The 13018-nt window shown below is 43.0% G+C and overlaps 1 protein-coding gene across 5 annotated transcripts in view; it reads left to right on the top strand.

The window, feature by feature from the left end:
• The first annotated feature begins 1827 nt into the window (after nucleotides 1-1827).
• Nucleotides 1828-13018, top strand: part of Cd274 (CD274 molecule) — a 30929-nt gene continuing 19738 nt past the window's right edge. The window contains exons 1-3 of one of the 5 annotated variants that reach the window (XM_070033254.1): nucleotides 1828-2040; nucleotides 10245-10448; nucleotides 12828-12893. In XM_070033254.1, the coding sequence (XP_069889355.1) occupies nucleotides 12842-12893 (52 nt within the window). In that variant the 5' untranslated portion in view covers nucleotides 1828-2040; nucleotides 10245-10448; nucleotides 12828-12841. The other 4 variants (XM_070033256.1, XM_070033255.1, XM_070033253.1 and 1 more) reach the window with 4 other exon arrangements.

Below are 13018 nucleotides of genomic sequence, written 5' to 3'. Positions count from 1 at the left end.
CAGGGTTAAGATCCTGCATCTTAACTATCACTTTTAGGCAAATAAAACATTAAATAAGAACTGTCAGCTGTATTACGCATAGTCAGCATAAACCATTGTTATTCCTGAGACCTGTTTGCATGAATGTGTGGCCATATATGCATAAAATGGATTGTCACAAAAAGTCTATTGGTTTATTAAAATTTTAAAGTTTGGGGAAACTGCTGTATTCCACTCTGAGACTTCAAAAGTGATTCAGAACATCTGAGCTGGACTTTCAAAAATCTATTTTAACCTTATTGGGGCCAGAGAGAATTCCACATTCTCTACCAGATTTTTAAAGCAATATTATCTCCAGTGTTTTTTTGAAACAGAAAATAAAAACCTGAGTCTGTGAAAAGTCTTACTTTAAAGGAAATGTCACAAGCAAGACAATGTGGATGACATATTCATTTGTGATGTAGTCTTTTGAACTGAAATGTGGAAGTGGAAAAGGCAAAGGATAAGGAATTGAATTTATAGATGGAGGAAAGGACCAAAAAGCCCAACAGTGAAAATGGTTAAGTAAATTAGACACCAAGTTTTGTGATAGTCACACAGTCACATAGCACTTGGTTTTATTTTGAGCCCATCACTCTTCCAGTTTCCAGAAAGGCTTTTCCCCTCCTGGACTAAAATGTTCTCTTCCCTAACCTGGACTCCAAGAATGACAGTACAGCAGAGATCCAGAGCATTCTTAAAAGGTATAGGTCATGATGGGAAGTTCTTTTAATGACTAAGCAAGTGAAGTTTCATTATGTCGAGGAATTTGAGGAAGTCACAAAAGTCCACGTTTTAAAAATATCTTTCCTATTATCAATGCACACCTACTTTCTAGAATAAAAACCAAAGCCATGTGGGTATGCTGTTTACCATCTATGTGTTGTCTTGAAAAGGCTTCGGTCAGGAAATCTAGTGGCAGAATTTATTAAGGTGTCTGGATTCTACAGTTTAAGATTCCCCCCCCCCCCCATAGTACTGAGGTCTAAACTCAGGGCCTTATACTTGCTTGACTGGTTTGCTGTTTACAGGTTGGAGCTCTACCACCCGAGCCATGCCTCCATCCCCAAATATCTGAATACTAAAGGTAAAAATCAAAATCTGTAATCTTTATGGTTGCAGAGGTTGGCTTGCTTAAAATATATCAGGGATAAGTTTGCTGTAATCTGTTGAACTTTTTAAATTTAAATTTTATTGTCAAGGTGATGTACATAGGGGTTACAGTTTCATAAGTAAGGTAGTCAGCACATTCCTTGTCGAACTTGTTACCCCCCCCCTCTCATTTTTCTCCCACTTTCCCTCCCTCCCCAACGCTCCCTACCCCCGTTGTTGTTTTTAGGTACTATGTGATTCCTTTTTTCTTTTGTGTTTTTGGTTCACACTATGGTTTATCCCCTGTTGTCACTGTATTTGATTTGGTACCCTGGGTATGGTACATACATTTGGCTGAATTAGGGAAGGGAAGGGGAAAAAAATGGTGAGACAAAGGACAAAGTTGGGGAACGAGCGCAACCGTGATACTCACATGACCACGTGTTGGAAATGGTCTGTAAATCTTTTGAACTGTTTTTGTTTGGTCCTGGCTATGCTTAGCACTTGAACTTTGCCCCCCAAGCATTTTGTTTGTATTTTGGTTTTTGAACTAGGTCTCTTGGGGGTCTCTTCTTTCTCAAAGGCTGGGCTTAGGGGTGTGGCGTACACCGATCCTTTCATTCATTTTTTGAGAAAACCCAGACCGTAAGCTCCACTTTTGGTTTCGTTTACATCTGACGATCTCGTTCCTCTCCACTTCCTCCCCCACCCCCCCTCTGCCCTGGGAGGGGAAACTGACTCCCAATTCTCCAATTCTTCGCGCTCAGCTAGTTTTCTGGTTTTCCCCAGGAGGGGCGTCAGCCCCAGTGGGCGGAAATCTCTGGAGCCCAAAGTAATTAGCACCTGTCACCAAGGCGCCACTAGCGCCCTGCCTGCCTGTGTCTCGCGTACCCTCCAGTCTCTGCGTCTCTGCCGCGTCGCCGCCTGCAGGTAAGGAGAGGTCCCCACTGCCCTGAGTCTCTAGCCCAGCTCCTAGGCGTTTTAAAGGCTGAGGCTAGACCCTCTGGCGATGGAGAGAAAAGGGGGCTAAGAGTGGAACGCGATGCTACTAGTTATTGCCGTTGCAACAATATGTCTGGCAACAATATAGCGGGCCTTTGGAAAAGGCATGGCGACGTGGATGTATTGCTTTACTGTCAGCCTTATATACTGATGTGAAATGTGATCTGGAGGTGGATTAGCTGGAGTGATAGAGAAATTCCTAGTCTGGATTGATTCAGGATGTCTAGGTCTGGCTTTTGGGGTAATTCATGCTATCTACAGCATCTCCTATGGTCTTCTCCCTGCCCTCAGATACAGGACTCTGGAGCCTAAATTCATTGCTCTATCTGTTCAGAGGACCTTAAAGGCATTGGAGAAGCCTGAGTGAAAATGTTAAAAATAGTTCCTAGACATCTTGACATTGTCCTAAATAAAAGTTCAGATGCCCCTCTCTCTCTCTCTCTCTCTCTCTCTCTCTCTCTCTCTTTCTTTCTCTCTCCCTCCCTCCCTCCCTCCCTCCCTCCCTCTCTCTCTCTCTCTCTCCCCCCTCTTTCTTTTTCTCTTTCCCTCTTTTTTTTTTGTCAATCCTGGGGCTTGAACTCAGGGCCTGGACACTGCCCCTGAGCTTCTTTCGCTCAAGGCTAGCACTCTACCATGTGAGCCACAGTGCCATTTCTGGCTTTTTCTGCGTATGTGGTACTGAGGAATTGAACCCAGAGTTTCATGCATGGTAGGCAAGCACTATACCACTAAGTCACATTCAATACTCCTCCCCCCCCTTTTTGTTTCCAGTACTGGGGCTTGAACTCAGGGTCTGGGCACTGAGCTTCTTTTGGCTTCTTTTGCTCAACCACTTGAGCCAGAGTACCATTTCCACCTTTTTCTGTTTATGTGGTACTGAGGAATTGAACCCAGGGCTTCATGCATGCTAGGCAAGCACTCTACCACTAAGCCACATTCCCAGCTCAGTTGTCTTATAAAAAGGAATAAGAAATGGGGCTCATGCCTGTAATCCTAGCTACTCAGGAGGCTGAGATTCGAAGGCAGCCTAAGCAGAGAAGTCTGAGACTTGTATCTCCAATTAATCACAGAAAAAGTCAGAATTGACATTGTGGCTCAAGTGATGAGTGCTAGCTGTGAGCAAAAGGACCTCAGGGACAGCAGCCAGACACCAGGACAGGCAAAAATAAAAGAAAACAAAAAGGAATAAGAGAACACATATTCTACTATTTTTAATCTGAATAACTTACTGTAGATGCATTTTCTTTTCTTTTCTTTTCTTTTTTTTTTGCCAGTCCTGAGCTTGAACTCATGGCCTGGACACTGTCCCTGAGCTTCTTTTTGCTCAGGCTAACACTCTACCACCACTTTGGGCTTTTTCTGTTTATGTGATATTGAGGAATCAAACCCAGGGCTTCATGCATGCTAGGCAAGCACTCTGCCACTAAGCCACATTCCCAGCCTGTAGATGCTTTCTCTATTAATTAACTATCCTTATAAAATTTGTGTGTGTGTGTGTGTGTGTGTGTGTGTGTGTGTGTGTGTGTGTGTGTGTGTGACAGCACTAGGACTTGAACTCTGGGTCAGAATGCTCTCCTTTAGTGTTTTCATTCAAGGTTAGCACTTTACCACTGGAGCTATAGCTCCACTTCTGGCTTTTTGTGGGCTAATTAGAGATGAAAGTATCACAGAGTTTCCTTCCTGGGCTGGATTTGAACTGAAATCTTTATATCTCAGCTTCCTAAGCTAGCTTGAATTACTGGCATGAGCTGCTAGCACCCAGATGCTTTCTAATATTTTTAATATTTTTTTTTTGATTGGTCATGGGGCTTGAACTCAGGGGACTGGCTACTCTTCCTGAGCTCTTTTGCTCAAGGCAGCACTCTATCTCTTTGAGCCACAGCTCCACTTCTGTTTTTTTAGTGATTAATTGGAGATAAGAGTCAGGAACTTTTCTGCCCAGGCTGGCTTTGAACCACTATCCTCAGATCTCAGCTTCCTGAGTAGCTAGGATTACAGGTGTGAGCCACTGGTGCCCGGCTTTTAATTTTTTTTCCCCAGTCTGGAGGCTTGAAATCAGGGCAAGGGTTCTGTCCCTAAGTTTCTTTTGCTCAAGGCTAGCACTCTACCACTTGAGCCACAGTGCCACTTCTGTTTTTTTCTGGTATGTGATACTGAGGATACAGGGCTTCATGCATGCTAGGCAAGCACGCTATCACTAAGCCACATTCCCAGCCCTAATTTTTTTTTGTTGTTATTATAAAGAGGGGTTACAGTTACATATATCAGGTAATGAGTACATTTCTTTTTGGATAATGTTACCGCTTCCCTTGCTTTCTCCCCATTTTCCCTCTCATTCCCACCCACAAGTATATAGTTCATAGTGAGTACCTCTAATAAGTTTTAATTTATACATTTCATCATATTGGCTAACCAAATGAGATAAATCTCGTATTGCTAGATTTAGAGGTTATGTATAGTAGTTCATGACTTTTGTTACATGTAACACTTTGGGACATTGCTAGCTATTTACTCATATAAACTCTTAGAAACCTAACTACTGAGTTAGTGTCTAAAAGGCCTTTAGTGAAATCTGAAAATTGCTCTCCAGAAGGGATGTCAGTTGATCATGAATATGACCAAAAGTATTTAAGGAGAACTATGGTATCATGCAGAAGAAATCAGCTTTTTTCAATGGAAGAAGGCAAGACAGCAGTTAAGAGTGGTCTTTAAGAAAGCCACCAACATTCTGTGGGGAACTGAAGCATATGTAAAAAAATGTGTCTCAGCGTGACTAAGGGGAAAAGTGTTTGGGCACAGGACTTAGTAAAGCTTGATAGAGCTTGAAATTTTGTAAATATTCAATAGGTCAACTCCTTTTTGCTGGGGGAGGGCTGGTGGTGGTGCCTGTCCTAGGGATTGAATTTAGAGCCTAAATGCTGTCCATGAACTTCTTTTGCTCAAGGCTGGTGCTCTACCACTTAAGCCACAGTTCCACTTCTGGCTTTATTTTTATTTTTTTATTTATTTTTGTAGTTGAACAGGGATAAGAATCTCACAGACTTTCCTGGGGGGCTGGCTTTGAACCTAGATTCTCAGATATTAGGCTCCTGAGTAGCTAGGACTACAGGGTGAGCTGCTGGGGCCAGCTTAGATCAATTCTCTTATAACTTAGTCTTACTTTGTTTTCCTCCTGGCCAGCCAACCCTGGGAAGAGAGGAATGCTATGGCTTCCATAGCGTAGTACTGGACTTCCCCAAGGGACAAACCCACTTCCCTATCTCTGAATGATACATCATTACTTCCCCAGTTCACCTTTACAGCTCTGTGAATGTCTTTTGTTCTTATGAGAAATCCACACTGGGTTACAGTGTCTTACTGGAAATAGGAGCATTGTTGTTGTCTACATTCTTTTCTTAGGCTAATTACCCTGGTGTGGGGTCTAGAAGTAAAAGAGTGTTTATTTACACAATAGTTTCCATTCTTGTCCGCCCCCCCCCCACTCCCCTCATTAGTGACTGCTGTACTCCAAGAGAATGGAGTCTTGCTGGACAAAAGATGATGACAAAATAGGTAATTGTAGAATCAGATCTATTACCACACCTAAAATTTTCTACCAGATGCATTAAATGATAAGAACTGCACAAGACTCTCCTATAATCATTGACATCATTAGGCATGATCCTTCAGAGGATTTCATGTCCCTTGGTTTTATTCAGTAATGCTTTGTGTAGAGTTAGTGGTAAAATGCTTCAGTTCGGGACCCCAAAAAGACCACCAGAGACCAAGATGTAATCTGTAAGGTCCGCTCCTGGATGGCCAGCAGACTCCACCCTCCTCGCAGCAAAGTCTCCACCCAGTACCTGCGTTACCTAGGCAACTGGGACACCTGGAAGAGGTCACATCTGAATTTGATGTGGCCACACCTTTCCCCGCCCATACCCTACATAAGGCCTAGCCCAGGCCCAGACGCTCCCTTTTTTCTCTCTGTTCGTTTCTAGCTCTCTGCTCTCTCTCTGTTCTTACCTCTCTCTTGCTCTTGCTCTTCTTTTCTAGCTCTCTCTGCTCTCTCTCTCTGCTCTAGCTCTAGCTCTTTCCTCTCTCTCCTCTCTTTCCCAGCCACGTGGAGTGCCAGAGAGTGTTAGGTTTTTAAAAAGAGGTAAGCCGAGTAAGAACAGCACCAGCACGCACGTGGTATTCAGGTAAGGGGTAGGTTTATTCAGTAGACCTGCTGGGACCAGGCAAGGTTGGCACTCCACGTGGCTGGGAAAGGCCTGGGAATGAGAGAGAGCTGGGAAGAGAGGAAAGAGAGAGAGAAGAGCCAGAAAAGAGCAGAGAGAGGGGTAAGAACAGTAGCACTCACGTGGTATTCAGGTAAGGGGTAGACCTGCTGGGACCAGGCAAGGTTGGCACTCCACGTGGCTGGGAAAGAGAGAGAGCAAGAGAGCAAGAAAAGAGCAGCAAGAGCTAGAAACGAACAGAGAGAGAAAAAAGGGAGAGTCTGGGCCTGGGCTAGCCCTTATGTAGGGTATGGGTGGGGAAAGGTGTGGCCACATCAAATTCAGATGTGACCTCTTCCAGGTGTCCCAGTTGCCTAGGTAACGCAGGTACTGGGTGGAGACTTTGCTGCGAGGAGGGTGGAGTCTGCTGGCCATCCAGGAGCGGACCTTACATAATCAACAGCGAGGTATTAATTGCGAGCTAGCTCAGTCCTCTGCGCACACAACAAACAACTGGTGACACAGAGAGGCCCCCAGCCTAGGGTTTGCAGCAGTTTTATACAGTCTTTGGGGAAGGCTGGGGCTTTGCACTCATCATATCACTCCTTGACAAATCAACACACACCACAGGAAAATCTTAAAACGTCTCTAAAACATGATTTGCGTGAGCAATGGCGGAAAGGAATCTAGAAAGGGTTATTGGTCAGATCAAGGGGTGTGGTAAAGGGAATACGTGCAGAACTGCTGGACTTTCTGGTTAGATATTGGTCACCACTCCTAGGTGGGGGTTATCTGGAATCTCAGACAATTCACCTTCGGCTTATCTTAGGCAAGCACCATCTGCAGTTTTCCAAGAACTGTTTGCACTTAGCTTTCTGCAGTATTTTCTGGCTTCAGGACTGCAGTAGGTCAGAGGCTAAATTTCAGAATAAAATTAGGTCCTAGGTAAATTATTGGTCAGGTCTTTCAGTAGTATCTTATGTGTTTTTCTTTTTTTAGCCAGGTCTGGGGCTTGAACTCAGGGCCTGGGCACTATTCCTGAACTTCTTTTGCTCAAGGCTAGCACTCTACCACTTGAGCCACAGTGCCACTTCTGGCTTTTTCTGCTTATGTGGTACTGAGGTATTGAACCCAGGGCACTCTACTACTAAGTCACAACCCCAGCCCTTCTTAAGTGTTTTTCTGAAGCCTCATGTTGAAAGACCCCCCGACTTCGGGTGTCCCCCAAATCAGGACCTCCCTGCCCCAAGCACCAGTCAGACGACACCAGATACAAAAGCAAGAGGGTTTTATTTGGGCATGCCCAGGTTCCCAGGTGCACGTGACCTTGAGATCCGCAAGGTTCGGGTCAGTGGCTGGGAACCCCGAGCAGTCCCAGGGATGGTTCTTTTATGGGACCCCTCAGTCCGTTACAGTAGAGCCCGCGCTTTTTCAGCCAGTAAATTTAAAGTGCTACAACCTGGTCTGCACGCAGGCAGCCAATCCTTTTAAAACAAATCATATGTTCGAGGGGGTCCCTCGGTGTACGTGCTGAGTTGTGTGTCTCAGGCCCTTGGTATGAGGAAGTGACCTTTGTCCGAGTCAGTGCCTGTCGTTCGCTCACACCAGGGGGCTGACTGCGGGGTGGGATTAGTTAGTAGGGTGTGGGCTTATTGATTAACTGGTGAGGTTAGTTATCAAAGGGGGAGTGTGGGGGTAATATAATTTTCTTAGCAAAGCATGTTACAGAAGCCAGAAATAGCTTGGTTAGATATAAAACTCTGTTCCCCTACAAAGAGGCTCAGGGCCTGGTTGGTTAGGGAGGGGGTCTTTCAATGTGCTCTCAGGTCTAGATGCTATACCTCCTCTCCATCTATAGGGAGGAGAGAGAGAAATAAAAATTCTTTCTGGTACTAGCAAGAGGAAAATGACACATTTTGTTTTATCCTTTTGATATAGAGCATCTTTTTGGGGAGGGGGGGAAGGGCTATGTAGCCCTGGCTGGCCTTGAACTGGTAGTAATCCTCTTGGCTCAGCCTTTCAAGTGCTGATGCTAGTACACATATCTTTTTTTTTTTTTGACACTAAGGGTTCATACTATAACTCTTTGATAAGAAAACCAGTACTATAAACAGACAGAGAAAGTGGTAATGCCCAAAGAACTGAACACTAAACAAATCGATGAAAAAAAATTCCTGTTTTATTTCTTGGCAATCCAACTAGAAAACAGTATTAGTGTCTGACTCTGGTGGCTTTTGTAAGGAAACACCACCTTGCAGGCCTAATCTCTGTCCTCCAATATAAAAGGGGCATCCAAAGAGCCAGATGGCGCCATTTTCTCCCTTTCCTCATGAGAACTTGGCCTTCTCTGTTCTGCTGGCAATAAATCTTTCCTTCTACTTAATTTCAGTCCGTGTGGTCTTTTTTTTTTTTGGTCCGGTCGTGGGGCCTGAACTCTGGATCTGGGTACTGTCCCTCAGCTCTTCAGCTCAAGGCTAGCACTCTACCACTTGAGCCATAGTGCCACTTCCAGCTTTTTCTGCTTATGTGATGCTGAGGAATCGAACCCAGGGCCTGAGGCATGCAAGGCAAGCGCTCTACCACTGAGCCACCTTCCCAGCCCCCGTGTGGTCTTTTAGGTTACTTTCTTTGGGTTACTTCCTTCCTAGGTTTTACATTTTCTCCTTCAGTTTATGCCTATAATCCCAGCTACTCAAGAGGCTGAGATTGGGGGACCAAGATTTGAAGCCAGCTTGGACAGAAAAGCCCATGTGACTTTCATCTCCAATTCATCAAATAAAAACCTGAAGTGAAGGTATGCCAGCCTTGAGTGAAAAGCTAAGGAAGAGTGTGCTGGCTCTGAGTTCAAGCTTTAGTACAAGCACAGTGAAAAGAAATAGGTAAATACGTAACCCATATTAGCATTGGGTAAAAATTACAATGTTATATTAACAGTTTTCAGCATGTGTCAAGAACTATTCTTTCTCCTTGATTTACAATTCCCTTTAGGAAAATGTATCCTCAAGGCCTAGCCTGGGCTTAGTATACAATAACTACTAAACAAATGCTTGGTGAATATACAAATAGGTGTGGAAACAATATTATACATAATAAGGGAAATAAATATCATAGGACAATTAAATAAGATGTTTGTGAATATTATGCAGCAAAAGACATCATAATCTTAAATAAAATCAGTATTTAATGTATAATAAGACATTAGTCACTTTTAAGGATTAATAGGGAAAAAGACTGAATGAATGCTTATTTTCTGAAATGCTCATGGTATTTGCACAGTTTCTCAATCTTGACTCTATGGACATTTTAGACCAGATGTGTTTTTGCTGTAAGGGTGCTGTCCTGTGCCTTGTAGGAGGCTTAGCTGCATGTTTGGTCTCTAATTCTTATTTCCAATAGCAACTCTCCTCCATTACCAACCTCTTTTGACAACCAAAATTATTCGTGGGTCATGGTTTGAAGCCAGCCTATGCAGGAAAGTCCGTTGAGACATTTGACTCCAATTAGCCACCAAAAAGCCAGAAGTGGAGGTGTGGCTCAAGTGGTAGCATGCTAGTTTTGAGTGGAGGAGTAAAAGCTCAGGGATAGCACCCAGACTCTGAGTTCAAGGCCCAGAACCAGCATGCGCATGTCTGCATGTGCACACACATACACAAATGCATCTAAGGATTTAGGCTATCAGGATATTCTCAGTCTGTGACTATTGATAGTAATATTATCTTTTTACACATATTCTTGTGTGTATATGTTTATTTGGAAGATTATGATATTGCTTCCTGCCTAAGCTGGCACCTGGGCCACAATGCACCTATTTTAGGCTTTTCTGTAGTAGCCTGGGTAGCAGGTGCAAGCCATTGAGCTAAACTCTTGGTTCAAAAAGGTATCTTTTTTTTTTCTTTTTTTTTGTCGGTCGTGGGGCTTGAACTCTGGGCCTAGGTGCTGTCCCTCAGCTCTTCAGCTCAAGGCGAGCGCTCTACCACTTGAGCTACAGCGCCACTTCCGGTTTTCTGGTGGTTTATTGGAGATAGGAGTCTCACAGTCTCTCCTGCCCGGGCTGGCTTTGAACCGCGATCCTCAGATCTCAGCCTCCTGAGTAGCTAGGATTACAGGCATGAGCCACCAGCGCCCGGCTTCAAAAAGGTATCTTATCAACTTCTCTATCCAGTGTCACCTTAAACCACAGTCCTACCAATCTCAGACTCCTGATTAGCCAGGATAAGTGAGCTACCTGTTCCTAGCAACATTTAAAATATTAACAGATTACCAAGTTGCCCTAAAAAAAAGTTCTTCATGTTCCTACCACTACTTCATGTTCTACTTCAAGTTCCTACCACTAGTGGGAAAGAAAGCCTATTTAACCATATCCTTACAAACACTAAATATGAGGAATATTTATGACTTTGGTCAAGCTAATAAATGAAAGATGGTATCATATTTTTTTTTTTTGGGTCCAGTCGTGGGGCCTGAACTCTGGGCCTGGGCGCTGTCCCTCAGCTCTTCAGCTCAAGGCTAGCGCTCTACCACTTGAGCCACAGCACCACTTCCGGCTTTTTTCCTTTTGCTTAGTGGTGCTGAGGAATCGAACCCAGGGCCTCAGGCTTGCAAGGCAAGCGCTTCTACCACTGAGCCAACTTCCCAGCCCGATATCATATTTTAAATATACTTTTAAAAAGATTTTATTAGCATAAATTAGTAGTGCAAAGGGGATTTCATGGTGGTGTTTTCATAGATGTATACAATGTATCCCCTAATCAATTAAGTATGTTTTTTTTTTTATTGTTAAATGAACATTCTTTGCTATGTTTACTTCTTTTTAAAATTTTATTGTAAAGATGCTGTCTGGAGGGGTCACAGTTACATGAGTAAGGCACTGAGAACATTACTTGTTGATCATTGTTACCCCTTCCCTTCCTTGTTGTTGTCCCATTATCCCTTCTCTCCCCAATGTTTACCTCTTATTTGTTATTCTCGTGCTAAATATATAAACCTTTCCCTCATTTTCCTGTTTTTTTTTTTTTTTTGGTCCGGTCATGGGGCCTGAACTCTGGGTCTGGGCACTGTCCCTCAGCTATTCAGCTCAAGGTGAGCCCTCTACCACGAGCCACAGCACCACTTCCGGCTTTTTTCTTTTTGCTTACGTGGTGGTGCTGAGGAATCGAACCCAGGGCCTCATGCATGCAGGGCAAGTGCTCTACCACTGAGCCACCTTCCCAGTCCCCCCTTTTTTTTGTATTTCTTATTGATTTTTCAGGAGCTACATACATATAAAATTGTATTAAAACTGTTCATCTGCTTTATACATGTATAACATTGATTGTGAAGTTGGAGAGACACTAAGTGGGAAAACTGACTTATCGAAGTGTGTAAATATATGTACAACACAAAGGAGGAAATACATTTATAGTGGACAGATTGGCTAAAATAGAATGCAAATCTTTTACTCCTCTATTTGGATATAAGCCCAAAGATAAGAATGATATCTCTTTCTTGCTCATTGCTCTTTTTTTCAGTGCCTGAAATAGTGTAGTGTCTTGTACAGTTCAGTGTTTGCTGAATGAAAGAATTAGTAAAACTTTAAAAATGGAGACAGCAATCCAGGAAGATACTTCTGGAAAAGTAACATGAGACAGTTATACCTTAGTATAAATTGGCTCAATCTAATCCTTTCTCCTTCCCACCCTCTGACACTAGTCAATGATCACTGAGAAAATAGGTTATACAATTTGAAGTGAGATACAGAAGGTAAAATTTTGAAGAGTGAACCTGGCCTAGTTGGGATAGTAAAGTGGAAATGTTTTTTTTTTGTTGTTATTGTTGTTGGTCATGGAGACCAAATTCTGGGCCTGGGCGCTGTCCCTCAGATCTTCAGCTCAAGGCCAGTGCCCTACCCCTTGAGCCACAGTGCCATTTCGAGCTTTTTTCTGCTTATGTGGTGCTGAGGAATCGAACCCAGGGCCTCAGGCATGCAAGGCAAGCACTCGACTACTGAGCCACCTTCCCAGCCCATAAAGTGGAAATCTTGAGTAGTTAAAGGATAACATGAACATATTTGATTGTAGGAGAGAAAAGGCATTGGAAGGTGGGAGGAGTGGAAGTTAACTCCTTTTTTGCCTTGATATTTTTACATGTTTGGGTTTCCAGATATGTTGCAATGAAAAGCCATAAAATAGCTGTGAGGATTTGGGTATAATGCCTTCTTCTTGGCTTTACTTTGAGTGCCCATTACATTTTTTTTTCAGGGCCTATAACTAATTTTAATATGACTCTCATCATATGGCTTTAATGGGTCTGGGCTATTAAGTGAAGTTATTGAACTTCCAAATCATTTGTTTGTTTCCACACAAATCAGTCCTAGTCTGGTTTTCAGTAGTACTTTAGTTTAGAAGTAGTTTATGCATAATTTTTCTAACTTATTTTTAGGAGCTACTTATATATTAAAACTTTAATCTTCTAATACTGTCACATGGTGTGTTCACTTGAATAAATCACTCTTCTTTTTTTTATCTCTTCTATTATTAGGTAATTCCAGAAACATGAGGATACTTAGTATCTTTATATTCACAGCCTACTATAATTTACTTAATGGTAAGTAATCAAATCCTGTCATTATTTTCTGTATTTTAAATTTTTTTTTTTTTTTTTTTTTTTTTTTTTGTCGGTCGTGGGGCTTGAACTCTGGGCCTGGGCGCTGTCCCTCAGCTCTTCAGCTC

The sequence above is a fragment of the Dipodomys merriami genome, unplaced genomic scaffold (assembly GCF_024711535.1).
Source record: "Dipodomys merriami isolate MVZ:Mamm:240054 unplaced genomic scaffold, mDipMer1.0.p SCAF_22, whole genome shotgun sequence".
In the NCBI taxonomy this organism is placed as follows: domain Eukaryota; kingdom Metazoa; phylum Chordata; class Mammalia; order Rodentia; family Heteromyidae; genus Dipodomys; species Dipodomys merriami.
Note: the sequence above shows the minus strand (reverse complement) of the source record. Positions and strands in the feature narration are given on the sequence as shown.